General features: G+C 29.5%; 1 protein-coding gene and 1 long non-coding RNA gene across 2 annotated transcripts in view; one reads left to right on the top strand and one right to left on the bottom strand.

Moving 5' to 3' along the window:
* Window positions 1–7,769: 7,769 nt before the first annotated feature.
* LOC140919553 (uncharacterized) lies at window positions 7,770–10,437 on the bottom strand. The gene is made up of 4 exons (XR_012162215.1): window positions 10,132–10,437; window positions 9,033–9,092; window positions 8,223–8,442; window positions 7,770–8,139 (listed from the first exon to the last, which is right to left on the bottom strand). It is a non-coding gene; the product is annotated as an uncharacterized lncRNA (long non-coding RNA).
* A 5,047-nt stretch (window positions 10,438–15,484) lies between these two features.
* Window positions 15,485–17,469, top strand: part of LOC101498912 (vacuolar-sorting receptor 1-like) — a 4,917-nt gene continuing 2,932 nt past the window's right edge. Inside the window, exons 1-2 of the mRNA XM_004492508.4 lie at window positions 15,485–16,046; window positions 16,673–17,368. Of these exons, the coding sequence (XP_004492565.1) occupies window positions 15,752–16,046; window positions 16,673–17,368 (991 nt within the window). The 5' untranslated portion in view covers window positions 15,485–15,751. The remainder of the gene's footprint in view (window positions 16,047–16,672; window positions 17,369–17,469) is intronic.

The raw sequence follows: 17,469 nt of genomic DNA, 5'->3' as shown, positions 1-17,469 counted from the left end.
GTTATTATACCGTAGTTATGAATGGTCATAGTACCATATTGAGAGTGACTTTAATTGTCATATTGAGAGTGGCTTTAACTGCCATATTGAGGGTGTAATTCTAGAACGGTTTTCTACGGTGCAGTGGAACTCCGATACAGTGAATCTGGGCTGTTTTATCCTGGGGACTTCGTGGTTGATAGTCTGCCTTGCACAATTTGGGCAGTGCCGCGAAACGTCTTAAAGAGAGCGACCTAGTCCGCGACTCAACCCAGTAATATCTTCGGTGGCATAAATTGTGAATTTTAAATAGTTTTTGAAATTCAAAATCCAACAATTTTAAGACGTTTCGTTCTGCCATGTCAACCGAAGAGATTACTGGATTTGGTTATGTTGCCTCTCATTTTGATAAACTGTTTCAGTTTGAAGCAAATAGAAAAGGATAAAACAGTTGGAGAATTAACCCATGGGAGAATAATGATAAGAATTATATTCTTAATCGACTTGCTGATGATCTGTATAACTATTACAGTTCCAGCAATAATGCGAGATATGTTTGAGATACTCTAAGTAAGTTGTGATTGCTACCTAGAGTATCAGAGAGTATCAGATGTCTGATACATGGAGGCTGACAGATCCGTGGAGGCACATGGAGGCTGATAGATTCATGGACGTGGAGGCACACTCCCGTAGAATTCAGAAGATGATTCATGAGATAAGCTATTAAGGTACGTCATTCATGGCATATTTAAATTAAACATTGAAATTTAATATGTCTCTTTTGTTTGAATGTTGAAATCAATAAAATGTCTGTTTATGCTTACATGTTGTGTGATTTTAATTTTGACATGCTAGACTATGTGATGTGAACACATCTGATTTCAAAATTAAGTAACTTAGTTTTAATTCTAAAGTTATTGTTAAATGATTTTGGAAAATGTGAATTTTTATAGTCAAGCTAAAATAACAAAGAGTTCACATAAATATGTAGTTAGAGAATCTAAGTCTTTAGATGTATTACACTTTGACATATGTGAACTTGATGAGACGTTACCAAGAAATGAAAACTAAAAGTGAAACGCTTGGCATGTTAAGGATCTTTACAGCTGAAATTGAAAAATCAATTTAATATAAAGATTAAGAGATTCCAAGTATGATTTAGTTTATTTAATGAGTTTTATAAATTGTCTGGAATTATACATGGAACAACTACACCATAATTACAAGTGAATGGTAAAGTTGAAAAGAAAAAATAATATAACTTTTATTGAACTAGTTGTTGCTAGTATGTTTAACTCTAGTACTACATCTCATTGGTGTGAAGAAAATATATTGTTTATTTGTTATGTTTTGAATAGAGTTTTTAAATCTAAAAACAAAATATCTCCTTATGAGATAGTGAAGAAAAGACAATCGAACTTGTCTTATTTTCAAACATGGGGTGGTCTGGCTTATGTCAGAATCCCGATCCCGAGCGAGTTAAATTCGCCAGTAGAGCCTATGAATGAGAATTCATTGGGTATGCGGTAAAGAACAAAGCGTATAGGTTTTATGACCTAAACGCAAAAGTGATCATAAAGTCAAATGAAGTTGACCTCTATGAAAATAAATCCCCTTTTAAATTGAGAAATAGTGGGGGCAGCGAACCTAGTCAAGTTACTGTGAAATAGTGGGGACATCAAACTTAGTCAAGTTCATGTGACAAGAAGCATTGAAAGCAACAAACAAGACGAAACAGAAACTCGAAGGAGTAAGAGAGTAAGAGTTGTTATCGATTATGGACCAGAATATATGGCTTATAATTTAGAAGAGGATCCTGCAATTCTTAAAGAAGCTCTGTCATCATTGGATGCAGATCTATGGCAAGAAGCTATAAACGATGAAATGGATTCTCTAGAGTCTAACCGAACCTGACATTTAGTATACTTGCCTCTTGGTTGCAAAGCAACAAGTTGTAAATGAATATTGAAAAAGAAACTAAAACCCAATGGAATGATTGATAAAATACAAGGCACACCTTGTAGCCAAAGGTTTTAGACAAAGAAAAAATATAGATTTATTCGAGACTTTTCCACCGATCATTAGAATAACATCCATTAGAATACTCATATCACTAGCAGCTATTCTTAACCTGGTGTTACACCAAATGGATGTTAAAACAACTCCTTTAAAAGGTGATTCGGAAGAAGAAATCTATTATGGAGCAACCTAAAGGTTTTGTAATTCAAGGACAAGAATACAGGGTATGTATGTTAGATAAATCCATGTATGGTCTTAAATAAGCTCCAAAGAAATGGCATGAAAAGTTTGATAACTTTATTATATCGAATGAGTTTAAAGTGAATGAAAGTGACAAATGTATTTACTACAAATTTGAAAATGGCATTTGCACTATCATATGTCTCTATGTAGACGAGATACTCATATTTGATTCAAACATTCATGCTGTAAATATTTTGAAATCATTGTTGTGTGACAACTTTGATATGAAAGACCTCGGAGAAGCAAATGTAATCCTTAGAATCAAGATTACTAGGTTAGAAAAGGGAATTTCTTTGGATCAATTTCACTATGTTGAAAATATCCTAAAGAAATAAAATTACTTTGACTATAAACCTGCTTGCATACCATATGATCTAAGTGTGAAACTTTTCAATTACACTGGGGAAGGTGTTAGACAAACTAAATATGCGAGCATCATTGGCTGCCTCAGGTATGCCACTGATTGTACTAGACCCGACATTGCCTATGTCGTGGGATTATTGTGCAGGTTTACTAGTAGACCTAGTATGGAGCATTGGCACGCTATGGAAAGAGTCATGAGATACTTGAAAAGGACCATGAGTCTCGGATTACATTATAGAAGATTTCCTACTATCCTTGAAGGATACAACGATGCTGATTGGAACATCTTATCAGATGACTCCAAAGCAATCGATGACTATATTTTAATATAGCGAGTGGTGTTGTATCTTGGAAATCTAAGAACAGACGATATTGGCTCAGTCCACTATCAAGTCTGAAATGATAGCACTAGCTACTACTAGTGAAGAAGCAAGCTGGTTCAGATGCTTGCTAGCAGAAATCCCTTTGTGGGATAAGCCGTTACCAGCTGTGTTGATCCACTGCGATAGTACCGCGGCTATTGCAAAAATTGAGAACCGTTATTATAACGGTAAGAGACGACAAATACGTCGTAAGCACAACACTATTAGAGAATTACTTTCGAAAGGAGCTGTTATTGTGGATCATGTACGCACTGATGAAAATTTAGCTGATCCTTTGACGAAAGGATTAGCTAGAGAGAAAGTCCAAAATACATCCAAAAGGATGGGACTAATGCCTATAGATAAATGAGTCACTTATGATGGTAACCCGGCCTAAAAGACTGGAGATCCCAAGAATTAGGTTCAATGGGTAATAACAAGTCATAGTGATATGAGATGAACATGCTATGTTTTATATGAGAAGCATGATTCCTGAAGCGAAAAAGGATGAGATAATAGAAACTCTTAATGAGATCTATACTCTATATGGAGTGGGGTACCTAGTGGCTACAGGAGTACTCTTGATAGACTCACCTACGTGAATGTGGAAGTGGGGGCCGCTTCCTATGGAATTTCGAGGCAGAATTCCTAGAGCGTTCACTAGACTGGGATACACGTGCAGGGCCTTAAATGCACGGGCTTTTTGGAATACACCTAATGAAAAGGTTGTGTGTGGGTTTGATGTCAGAGATAGAGTTCAAAACTACGGTTACTCTTGTTGAATCTGAATCTTACTCGCTATGCAAAGGTTCAAGTCGAAAGACACATTTGTTTATGCACGATCTTATAGAAGCACTTGATGCTATTTTAAGAAATTTTTTTAACTTGATGTTATTTTAAGAATTTTTTTAAATTCAAGTGGGGGATTGTTGGAATACATGTATGTTATAGTGTGAATTTAAAAATGTGTTGAAGTCCCACATTGGAAAGAAATATCTTTTTGTAAATTTAAGTGGAAAAAGACTTGTTTTATAAAATTCAAGTCCCACATTGGAAAGAATTTTTTTGAAATCTCACTTTGGTAAACTATCATATTTTGTGTAGTTTCCATTCTATACATACTAAAGTCCCACATTGTTTAGAAAACATATGTGACTTTGCTTCCATCACTATATAATGAGTTTCAAGCTATTGTGAAAAGTACACCAAAGTTGGATGCTTTTCCCAACTTTCTCTTTTCTCCCTCTTATATTCTGCTCGCCTAATTTTCGAGCCACTTCTCCCCTTTCTTTCTGTCTTTAGAGCGGTTATTATGCCGCAGTCCATTCGGTTTTAGAGCGGTTATTATGCCGCAGTCCCTTCGGTTTTAGAGCGGTTATTATGTCGCAGTCCCTTCGGTTTTAGAGCGGTTATGATGTCGTAGTCCCTTCGGTTTTAGAGCGGTTATTATGCCGTAGTCCCTTCGGTTTTAAAGCGGTTATTATGCCGCAGTCCCTTCGGTTTTAAAGCGGTTATTATGCCACAGTCCCTTCGGTTTTAGAGCGGTTATTATGTCGTAGTCCCTTCGGTTTTAAAGCGGTTATTATGCCGCAGTCCCTTCGGTTTTAGAGCGGTTATTATGCCGTAGTCCCTTCGGTTTTAAAGCGGATGTTATGCCGTAATTCTTTCGGTTTTTTGAGCGGTTGTTATGCCGTAGTTCTTTTGTTTTTAGAGCGGTTGCTATGCCGTAGTTATGAATGGTCATAGTACCATATTGAGAGTGACTTTAATTGTCATATTGAGAGTGGCTTAAACTGCCATATTGAGGGTGTAATTCTAGAACGGTTTTCTACGGTGCAGTGGAACTCCGATACAGTGAATCTGGGCTGTTTTATCCTGGGGACTTCGTGGTTGATAGTCTGTCTTGCACAATTTGGGCAGTGCCGCGAAACGTCTTAAAGAGAGTGACCTAGTCCGCGACTCAACCCAGTAATATCTTCGATGACATAAATTGTGAATTTTAAATAGTTTTTGAAACTCAAAATCCAACACAAACATTTCTCATGCATTAGAAAAAATATATAACGTTAATGAATAGTATATTTTTGACTCAAAAATAATCAGAATTCATATTTGTGTTTATCATGATTGATTTGTATAGCTTAAAAAATAGGCTGCGTTCTGGTACTAGCCAACGTCAGCACTCTTACTAATTCTTGTTTGGCATATCCACTATAGTTTTTGAGGTAGAGAATGGAAAAGAAAGCATATAAATAAAAATTATTATTGTGAAACAAATCTTTGCAATTGAAGGCATGGTTATGTGTATCAATGGTGGTGGGAGTGAAAGTTATACTCTGAATGAAGATGCAAGCTTGATAACTTATTATACTAACAACAACTTATTCATTTACATTTGTTCATGTAAAATAAAAGTTTGGAGTATTTCAAAAATTTAAAATTTTATTCAAATTATCAAAATATAAATTTTGTTTTTAAATAATGATATTATTTTTAAAAAAAATTCTATTTCAAAAAATTTCTTTTTCAAAAAATTTCTTTTTTAAAATATTTCTTATTATGAAATTTCTTATTCTTATATATAATAAAAAAAGTAAAAGAGTTATTTTAAATACAGTGAGGAAGTGAGAGGTATAAGGGAAGGTAACAAAAAAACAAACTCTCAAACCTCAATCTATATCATCAAAACTTTAATCAACAAAAAAAAAAAATAATTGAACAAAGAAAATATTTAGATTTGAAAATAAGAAGACTAAAAAAATGATGAAATTTTATTGTTGTTTATTTCCATCATTGAAAACCTTTGAGGAAAAAAAAATTAGACACATGGAGCATAGCAGCACCAGAAAAAACATAGGACTTGAAGAAAGAAGAAGAGATACTAGTTCTAATGCTAAGTTGTTAAAGGGAATAATTACTTAAAAAGAAAATAAATATATTTTTGATAAATTTTGTATTTTATAAAGATATGAGTAAATGTATTGTAAAACCGATTCTATAACAAAAAATAGAATATACAAAATGTATAATGGACAAAATATTCATTTTATATGTACTCAATTTTCATTATTACTTTTTTTTATTTTGTCAAATCATTAATTACTTTTTCGGTGAGCAATCAAAACATTAACTATTTTCTTGATACATATGTATAAGTAAAGTAATATTAGTTGTGTTGGCTCAGAACAACAGTGTCAGTACTGTGTGCAGACGGCAGACCTATTAACAGGTGTGTAGTAGCTTTGGTAGCCAAGTCGGTTTGTATCTTTCTTGTAATTAGAAGTGTTGGGTTGTCTTTGGACTTTGGAATATTTTAATACAATTAATATTTAAAATTTTATGCGTAACTGTTTTAACATAATATAGTATTTAAATATGAAACATAGCCTGCCAGACGTTTTACATATTGCTGAATATGTCATGTTTAATTATTTTGGGGCATCTCAAAATGTTACAAGACAAATACTAATACTGATTAAAGAATAATATGAATAATATGCAATTGTGAAAACCGACTGTGTCGTAAAACCACAGCAAGTTGGCTCAGATGGATAAAGAGATCACAAAGTTAAAAAAATTAAACAAGTATAAATGAAATTTTAAAGTGACTAAAGTTAAAAAATTAAGTAAATATAGATGAAATGTCAAAATGACTTAGTAATTTTTACAATTTAATGTTAACTTCTTTTATTAATTTATAAGTAAGTTTATTTTATGATCGTTATTTTTTTTTACCATTAATATATATATGAAATATATTTTTTTATTAATTAAAAAAATTGTTTTTCTTACTCTTAATTTCTCTTTCACAATTTTTATTATACAATTTGCTTCTATTAACAATACTTTTTACTTACTTTCTGTCATTTTATTGTTTAAAAAAAAAGTAAAACTTCACACAGATTTAGTAGAATATAGTTGAGAGCAATTAGAACACTAGAACAGCAAAATCTAAATTTATTTATTTTTTTCATTTTTAATTATTTATATTATATATTTAATTTTTAATTTTTACTATTATTATAAAAATTTAAATTTTATTTTATTTTAAATTTAAATAATATATAATAGAATTAATTAAAATATTTAAATTAATATTTTAAGTTGTAATAAAATTAAATCTAAATAAAATATTAATATATGAATTAAAATTGTAGAATATTCTTAAGAATTGAATTGTTAAAATCAAAAATAAATTAGTTACTTTAAAATAATGTTAGAAAATGGATCATATTTAATGAAGTTGAGTCTTAACTTTGGAGATGCTATAAAAGTTTTAAGTAAAATCACTCTAAACATATGAAATGTTTAGAAATAACACAGTAAAAGTATCAGGAAATTACAATTAAATGACTTAAAATGGTTTCTCAAATACATTAACACACTTCCGATATTTCAGTAAGAAAGTAGGGGACTGCAAAATTAAGTTATGCCTGAAAACTGAACGAAATTGGTTTTCAGTTCAGAAAAAATCGAACCAAATCAGTTTACAGTTTGTAAAACCGAACCGAACTCATTTTTAAACCAGTGCACCAGTTTAATATTCCAAACTGAACCAAACCGGTTCTATAAATCTGTGAACCGGTTCTATAAACCTATGAACCGGTTTAATACTCCAAACCAAACTGAACCGATTTTAACTTATTTTTACTTGTATCAAACTGAACTGCTTTTGTATTAAATTGAACGGCGCTATTTAATTCCTATTGACTTTTTTTTCCTATTTAATTCATTGACTAGCAGCATGTGAAGCAATGTTGATCAATCAAAATTCACATGCTGCCTTTCCAAATACAGAATACATACTGCACAATTTAATTCATAGCATTTCCAGATACATACGGCCTTGCATTGGCACAACAATGTTGATCAATCATAATTAATCAGAAACATCATCACAACAATGTCTAATTAGTCTCAGCACATCACCAAACCTTAATAGGCTAATGAATTTTGTAAAAATATCTGCCCAACACACATGTAACTAAAAGGTGAACAGAAACAAATTCCTCAATATTCTAAAAGTACGACCCCTAAACTCAACTAATCTATTTAGTTCAACAATTTTACTTCAAATACAATGATGCTAAACAAAATAGAAACAAATGTCTTTAATCGTCAAGACTAATGACACTAGCGGATGCTGTTGCGTAGAGTGTTGGAGAAATGATCTCTGCAAAAAAGAGTATTTCATTATGTTTCAAAAAATTTAAAATACAATACAAAGTTTGTAGAACTAAAAATATTGTAACATACCTTTCTTAAAGGTTTCAAGTTCTTCAAGGTCCTCATCAAATAGATTTGAGAAAGGAGATCCTTTCAGCCAATCTTGAGTGCAAACAAGCACTTCCACTATCGTAGGTGTAAGATTACTACGATGAGGATCCAACACCCTTCCTCCAATGCTGAAAGCAGACTCTGATATTGAATCATATGGATTTATATAATCAAACTCCAAGTCCACCAACAATATAAGCTGCAATTATGAATTTCAAGGGATGTCAAATTTTATTCGAAAGTAAAAAGCAGCAACTTTGCTGTTTGCACTTATAGATGGCGGACGATGATTGAGCGTGAGTTCAAACATCAAAGACATGAATTTATTCTTGAAAATAAAAAACAAAAACTAGCAGTGTATCATAGTATCTCAATCTGCTACTTGTAATAGCCCCTCTTAAAACTTCCTTAAACCAATTGAAGGGTGCTTTGTAGGCATGATTTAACTTCCTTAAACAACAATATAAACTAAAGAAATTAAATTTTATATGAAGTAAAATAAATAATAAATAATAAAATGTGATTGTAAACTTCAGGTTTATTACCTAATGGTGACTTTGAAGTTGGACCAAAAGCATCAGAACTAAAGGGGTCAGTAGTAACAAGCCATGATGGAATATCAAATTGGACAATTTCAAGATTCGTTGAATACATAAAATCAGGACAAAAACAAGGTGACATGCTTTTAATTGTACCAGAAGGTGCATATGCTATTAGGCTTGGTAATGAAGCTTACATTAAACAAAAAGCTTACATTTTTAGTTATGCTGTATCATTAAACAAACATACCATTAATCAGGAACTGGAAAACTCATCAGGACTGGAGGGAGCTTCCAACACTTGATTGAGCTGTTCTTCATTTTTGTTGACAAAATAAGATAAGGTTTAAGTAGTTAATTTCCTTGTGTTGGCTTAATTAAGACAGAAGGAAGGAAGCACAATATTTAAATGATTAGGAGTTCTTTTTTTACGCCTTTTGTACCAAGCGGTCCAGAATTGAATATTAACAACAAAAAATAATAATTAAATTGATAGTTTAACACACTGTAAAGTTCATCTCTCAAACCTTTTCTAAGACTCTTTCACAAGTAATTGGCCAATACCTTACTTCCACTATAATTCTTACTACCTATCTCAGTTACATACTCCTTTACTTACAAAAATTAAGTTTGGATCAACTTCTCAATAATGAATAAATATTAGGAGATAATCACAACATATTCTCATGATTGTTACACAAAATCACTTGTATTTTTAATACTGTATTAGGTACTTAAAACTAGTCCTGGATTGTAACACTTTTCTTATCATAATTTCTTTGAATCTCTGTCTTTCTTATCTTTAATACAAACTTTGCAATTTCTTACTTACTATAAAAATTTCACACATTGTTATACTCTTACTGAAACCATGCTTTATGAATCAACAATCAAATTGAATCTCTCTCTCTCACATGAAACATTGCAACAAACATTTTCTCCATTGAACAATAATTCAATGAAACAGCACAGTGAGCACACCCAAAAAAAAACAATTAAAACAAAACTAAAATGTTCAAAATAAAAATCAAAGACAACTATTGAAACAACATAAATGAAGAATAAATAAGAGAAAAAACCAATGTTATTGATTACACGAATGCAGATAAAAAGAAATCAGCAAGCATGAATATAAATACAGAGATAAACAAAAGCCAAATTACACAAAACTTCAAAAAAATACAGCAAAACAATCAAAAGTAGAGTACTAATAATGGTAGAAATAAAATACATGGGAAAAGCATGAACTCACTCAAAAGGTTATCAGACAATCAAAATCATCAACCAAAATAATGAAGATGAACCAAAATAGTGAAACAGCGAAAGCGAAGAGAGAAGAGATGACTCACGAAGAGAGGATCGAAATACAAGAATCCCATTTGTTTAAATCTATGGATATTATTTTTTGTTCCGTGGACATTTACTTAAGACAATCATATATATCTTACAGATAAACTAATCATACAAACCATCCAACATACAGATTACATGAATGTTAGGATATCCGACAAGATATATATAATAATCTTGAGAAAATGTCATGGAACTTAGAACATAGTATGCAGCAGTAACAAAACTACCAGGAATTTAGCAGAAAAATACAAGGGAAAAAAAATTGAAATGAGGAAAGAATAAAGAAGATGGTAGCTGCTCAAAGGATATATAGAGAGAGATAGATATGGAGAGTTAGTAGAAATTAGGGTTGGGTGAAATGGGGGTATGGCCCATGGGAAAAGGTGATGGTGGGCTCAAATTTGCAGTTGAGATAACTACAAAGGAAGGGGAGTGTAGAAAGTAAAATGTGAAAAACACTATTGTTAAATATTTAGAATGCATTTTCATTTTAAAATAAATAAAACCACTATTAAGAAAAAATATAATTTTTTAATTAATGATAGTTAAAACTAATATTTTTAACTTTTTTGAGAGCATTCTTTGTAGTAAATCATATAATGTTGATCCGTGCAAATTAATATATACAAATGTACATGAGACAAGGTTGATTTATTAAGGTGAAGTTCTTAAACATGAAAGATTAAATTAAATTTTAATAAATAAAAAAACTAAGATAAAAAGCAATAAAAAAAAATTAAATCTTAATTGAACTAATAAAAGGGACACAACACTAGTACACTGCAGAGAAGGCAACAATCACAAACATCATCCTTCAAATCTTGTTTGCTTTGTTTTTCTCTTAAACTATTTAATCTATATTGATGGATGTCGTCATATTCATAAACTTTTTTTTTACCCTCAATATCCCGTGATTCGAGTTAAGTTGGTTTAGAAAAAGAATCACAATTTTCTTAAGATCGATCTTTTTTTTATTCGTAAATATCAAATATGAGATTTTTTTTATTTTTAAAAAAATATCAAAATCGAAATACTACTTTGGTAGGATTAAACTTCTTACCATTTTTTTTATAAACTGATACTCCATGCCATTACAACCCACGAAGTTAGATATCCTTAAAATTATAGTATATATAGAATATATGATTCTGCAAATAGTATAATAAAGGTGTACTTATGGTGTATAAAATTATATTTCATTATCATCTAATAATTATTCATGTTATTATCACTTATGCACATTATAAAACATTGTTTTAAAAATAATTGTCAAATACTTCATTTTAATTGGTTGTTCATGTACAATAAATTTATATTAACAATGTATATTTTATTTTCTCTTTTGCAAATACTTTTATCAACACTATTTTAATTATATTTATATCTATACTGAACTATAGTACAATTTATAACATGTTACTATTACCTATAAATAAATCTCATTCAATATTTTTCTAATTTTCTTTTTTATTTTTCAAAAGATAACAATATTTAAAATTATTCAATCATATGTTATTGAACATTTTCATTCAAAACATAAAAGTTAAGTTTAATTATAATTATAATTTTAGTCATTCTATTTTTATATTTTTAGTTATTCATTATTAAAAAAAATTGAGATTTGAAAGAAAAAAAAAGAGTAAAAAAGGATGAAATTTTACTGTTGTTTGTTTCCATCGTAGAAAAACTTTGAGGAAAAAAATTTAGACAGTTGGAGCATAGCAGCACCAGAAAAACATAGGACTTGAAGAAAGAAGAAGAGATACTAGTTCTAATGTTAAGTTGTTAAAGGGAATAATTAAATAAATATATTTTTGATAAATTTTGTATTTTATAAAGATATGAGTAAATGTATTGTAAAACCGATTCTATAACAAAAAATACAATATAAAAAATGTATAATGGACAAAATAGTCATTTTATATATATTCAATTTTCATTATTACTTTTTTATTTATTTTGTCAAATCATTAATTACTTTTTCGGTCAGCAATCAAAACATTAACTATTTTCTTGATACATATGTATAAGTAAAGTAATATTAGTTGTGTTGGCTCAGAACAACAGTGTCAGGCCTATTAACAGGTGTGCAGTGGCTTTGGTAGCCAAGTCGGTTTGTATCTTTCTTGTAATTAGAAGTGTTGAGTTGTCTTTGGACTTTGGAATATTTTAATTGAATTAATATTTAAAATTTTATGGATAAATGTTTTGACATAATATAGTGTTTAAATATGAAACATAGCCAGCCAGACGTTTTACATATTGCTGAATATGTCATGTTTAATTATTTTGGGCATCTCAAAATGTTACAAGACAAATACTAATACTGATTAAAGAATAATATGAATAACATGCAATTGTGAAAACCGACTGTGTCATAAAACCACAGCAAGTTGGCTCAGATGGATAAAGAAATCACAAAGTTAAAAAATTAAATATAAATGAAATGTTAAAATGACTAAAGTTAAAAAATTAAGTAAATATAGATGAAATGTCAAAATGACTCGGTAATTTTTACATTTAATGTTAACTTTTTTATTAATTTATAAGTTTTTTTTATGATCGTTATTTTTTTTACAATTAATATATATATATGAAATATATTTTTTATTAATTAAAAAAATTTGTTTTTCTTCCTCTTAATTTTTCTTTCACAATTTTTATTATACAATTTGCTCCTATTAACAATACTTTTTACTTATTTTTTGTCATTTTATTGTTTCAAAAAAAAAAACTTCACACAAAGTTAGTAGAATATATTTGCGAACAATTAAAACACAAGAACAACAAAATTTATATATTTTTTTTAATTATTTATATTATGTATTTAACATTTAACTTTTACTATTATAAAAATTTAAATTAAATTTTATTTTAAATTTAAACTTAAATAATGTATAAAGAATTAATTAAAATATTTAAATTAATATTTTAAATTATAATAAAATTAAATATAAATAAAATATTAATATATGAATTAAAGTTGTAGATTATGTTTAAGAATTGAATTGTGAAAATCAAAAATAAATAAGTTACTTTAAAATAATGTTAGAAAATGGTTCATATTTAATGAAGTGGAGTCTAACTTTGGAGATGCTATAAAAGTTTTAAGTGAAATCACTCTAAACATATGAAATGTTAAGAAATAACACAGTAAAAGTACCAAGAAATTACAATGAAATGACATGGTTTTTCAAATACATTAGCACACTTCCGATATTTCATTAAGAAAGCATTCAAATATGAAGCAACGAAATTCAAGAATCACACTTGTTTAAATCTATGGATATTATTTTTTGTTCCATAGAGATTTACTTAAGACAATCATATATATCTTACAGATAAACTAATCATACAAACCATCCAACATACATATTACATGAATGTTAGGGTATCCGACAAGATATATACAATAATCTTGAGAAAATGTCATGGAACTTAGAACATAGTATGGAGCAGGAATTTAGCAGAAAAATACAAAACAGGAAGGATAAAAAAATTGAAATGAGGAAAGAATAAAGAAGATGGTGGCTGCTCAAAGATATATATAGAGAGATAGATATGGAGAGTTAGTAGAAATTAGGGTTGGGTGAAATGGGGTATGGCCCATGGAAAAAGGTGATGGTGGGCTCAAATTTGCAGTTGAGAGAACTACAAAGGAAGGGGAGTGTAGAAAGTAAAATGTGGAAAACACTATTGTTAAATATTTAGAATGCATTTTCATTTTAAAATAAATAAAAACACTATTATGAAAAAATATAATTTTTTAATTAATGATATTTAAAACTAATATTTTTAACTTTTTTGAGAGCATTCTTTATAGTAAATCATATAATGTTCATCCATGCAAATTAATATATACAAATGTGAATGAGACAAGGTTGATTTATTAAGGTGAAGTTCTTGATCATGAAAGATTAAATTAAATTTTAATAAATAAAAAAACTAAAATAAAAAGCAATAAAAATAATTTTTTAAGTCTTAATTCAAGGGACACAACACTAGTACAATGCAAAGAAGGCAGTAATCACAAACATCATCCTTCAAATCTTGTTTGCTTTGTTTTTCTCTTAAACTATTTAATCTATATCGATGGATGTCGTCATATTCATAAACTTCTTTTTTCACCCTCAATATCACGTGATTCGAGTTAAGTTGGTTTAGAAAAAAAATCACAATTTTCTTAAGATCGATCTTTTTTTCATTTGTAAATATCAAATATGATATTTTTTATTTTTGAAAAAATATCAAAATCGAAATACTACTTTGATAGTAGAATTAAACTTTTTACCATTTTTTTTATAAATTGATACTCCATGTCATTTCAACCCACGAAGTTAGTTATCCTTAAATTTATAGTATATATGGAATATATGATTCTACAAAGAGTATAATAAAGGTGTACTGACGGTATATAAAATTATATTTCATTATCATCTAATAATTATTCATGTTATTATCACTCATGCACGTTATAAAACATTGTTTTAAAAATAATTGTCGAATACTTCATTTTAATTGGTTGTTCATGTACAATAAATTTATATTAACAATGGATATTTTATTTTCTCTTTTGCAGATACTTTTATCAACACTATTTTAATTATATTTATATCTAGACCGAACTATAGTACAATTTATAACATGTTATTATTACCTATAAATAAATCTCATTCAATATTTTTCTAATTTTTTTTTCATTTTTCAAAATATAACAATATTTAAAATTATTCAATCATATGTTATTGAACATTTTCATTCAAAACATAAAAGTTAAGTTTAATTATAATTATAATTTTAGTCATTCTATTTTTATATTTTTAGTTATTCATTATTAAAAAATTGCGATGTGACGTGTTTTAAATAATATAACATATAATGCAATAATGTAGAATGATTAATACTCATGAAATCGTAATAAAATTCTCTGAAAACTTAATTATCAAATTCAAAAAGCTTTTATTTTTGTAATTTAATTAATGACATACGAATAATTAGTATATATAAATAATTTTATATCATAAAATCGTATGTTAGATTACTTAAAAAATATCAAATCGTTATTTTTTAATTCAAAATTATGATAGAAAAATTAAATGTGACGATTTTTAAAATAGAATAATTAATTATGTGAATTATTAAAAATAGAGAGAGAAAAACTATGATAAAACCTATAAATTATTAACAACTAAAAAAAAAAAAAAAAAGAGGTTTCACTAATCACTATTTTTTTCTTCTAGAATTGCTTAAAAAAATGATTGAAAATGATTATTTAATTTAACTATTATTGTTTTTGTTTATTGATGGGCGACATTTTCAATAACCGTTGAACTTAACTAACACGTTTCGCCCCATTATTTCGACACCTTTAAGAATTCGTTCGATACTTTTCCTTTCTTACGCATCACTGTTTCGACCCACATAGCCTTAAACCTTCTTCAACCAAAAAAGCTACTATTTTTTGCCCCAATTTTCAATTTCCTCATCTGGGTCTCCTTCCTTTATGACAGTTGCATTAATTACATTTTAAATTTCAGTTTTTTTTTATCTTCTTCTTGTTTTTTATCTTTCTTATTTGGAGTTGAAGAGGTTTATGTTCAGTTTCAGGACAAGAGAATGAGCATCAAGTTGAATTTTTTGTTGTGTGTTTTGGTTTTGTTGTTGAAGTGTTGTTTGGGAAGGTTTTTGGTGGAGAAGAATAGCTTGAAGATCACTTCTCCAAAATCATTGAAGGGTACATATGAATGTGCAATTGGGAATTTTGGGGTACCTCAATATGGAGGAACATTGGTTGGTTCTGTTGTGTACCCAAATGTGAATCAGAAAGGATGTGACAACTTCACTGATGTCAATGCTTCCTTTCAGTCTAAGCCTGGAGGTTTCCCCACCTTTCTTCTTGTTGATCGTGGAGGTGAAATTTTTAATTGTTCTTTTAACTCTTAAAGTTTGTGAATCTCACAAAAAGTGTAAAAAAAATGGATGAAGTCGAATGTTTTTAATGACAGTGACGATTAGAATTGGTTGACAACGTAAAACTTGTTACACTGAAAGTGCATATGAATTTAATTGTTTTGAATATGATGTGCATTGAAACTGCTCTCTTTTATCTTATGCTACTTATATAGAGACAATGAAAGTTAGGATTAAACATTCTATTAATTGAATGTCACTTTTAATTACTAATTTTGGAATATTCTAGAAGGTCTTCCCAATATGATGTAACCAGTTCACTAGAAGTTGTTGCTTAAGATTTTGTGGATGTTGCATTGTTCAGGTTATGGTTGCAGAATTTATTTCTTTTTATTCTTTAGGTTTATGTGAAGATTACCTATTATATCTCTATACTATATAAGGCATGTCTGGTATCAGACACATGTTGTTGGATTCAATTACTTAACTTTTTCAAATTATTGTCAATGTGTCTGTCAGTGTTTCATAGGTGTCATAATTATGATATCAATGCATAGGTTGTTAGGTTCAGAACCACACAAAAAGTGGCTCAAGTTTTTTAAATTTATTCCCTGGTCACTTTGGTAGATTGCTACTTCACTTTGAAGGCGTGGAATGCACAAAATGGTGGAGCAGCAGCTATTCTTGTAGCTGATAACAGAGAAGAAATCCTGATTACCATGGACACTCCTGAAGAAGGGAATGTTGCAAAAGATGATTACATGGAAAAGATCAATATTCCTTCTACTCTTATCAGCAAATCCTTAGGGGATAGTATCAAGAAGGCTCTCTCAAATGGGGAGATGGTTCGCATAAATCTTGATTGGAGAGAGGCTCTTCCGCATCCTGACGATAGAGTTGAGTACGAATTATGGACAAATAGCAACGATGAATGCGGACCAAAGTGTGACAGTCAAATTAATTTTGTGAAAAGCTTTAAAGGAGCAGCTCAGCTACTTGAGAAGAAAGGGTTCACACAATTTTCTCCTCACTATATAACTTGGTATTGCCCTAAGGAATTTCTCTTAAGCCAACAGTGCAAGTCTCAGTGTATAAACAACGGAAGATACTGTGCTCCGGACCCTGAGCAAGATTTCAGTAAAGGGTATGATGGAAAAGATGTTGTTGTTCAGAACTTACGCCAAGCTTGCTTTTTTAAAGTTGCAAATGAAAGTGGAAAGCCTTGGCAATGGTGGGACTATGTGACAGACTTTTCAATCCGTTGCCCCATGAAAGAGAACAAATACACAGAAGAATGCTCAGATCAAGTTATTAAATCCCTTGGTAGGTTCAGCATTTTGTGCCTCTTTGTATACACTTTGCATATGGCTTGTGTTTTTCTCTGGTGTTCGGTATTTAATAGCATGCAAAATTTACCTACGCCA

Source organism: Cicer arietinum, chromosome 3, assembly GCF_000331145.2.
Source record: "Cicer arietinum cultivar CDC Frontier isolate Library 1 chromosome 3, Cicar.CDCFrontier_v2.0, whole genome shotgun sequence".
Lineage (NCBI taxonomy): Eukaryota > Viridiplantae > Streptophyta > Magnoliopsida > Fabales > Fabaceae > Cicer > Cicer arietinum.
Note: the sequence above shows the minus strand (reverse complement) of the source record. Positions and strands in the feature narration are given on the sequence as shown.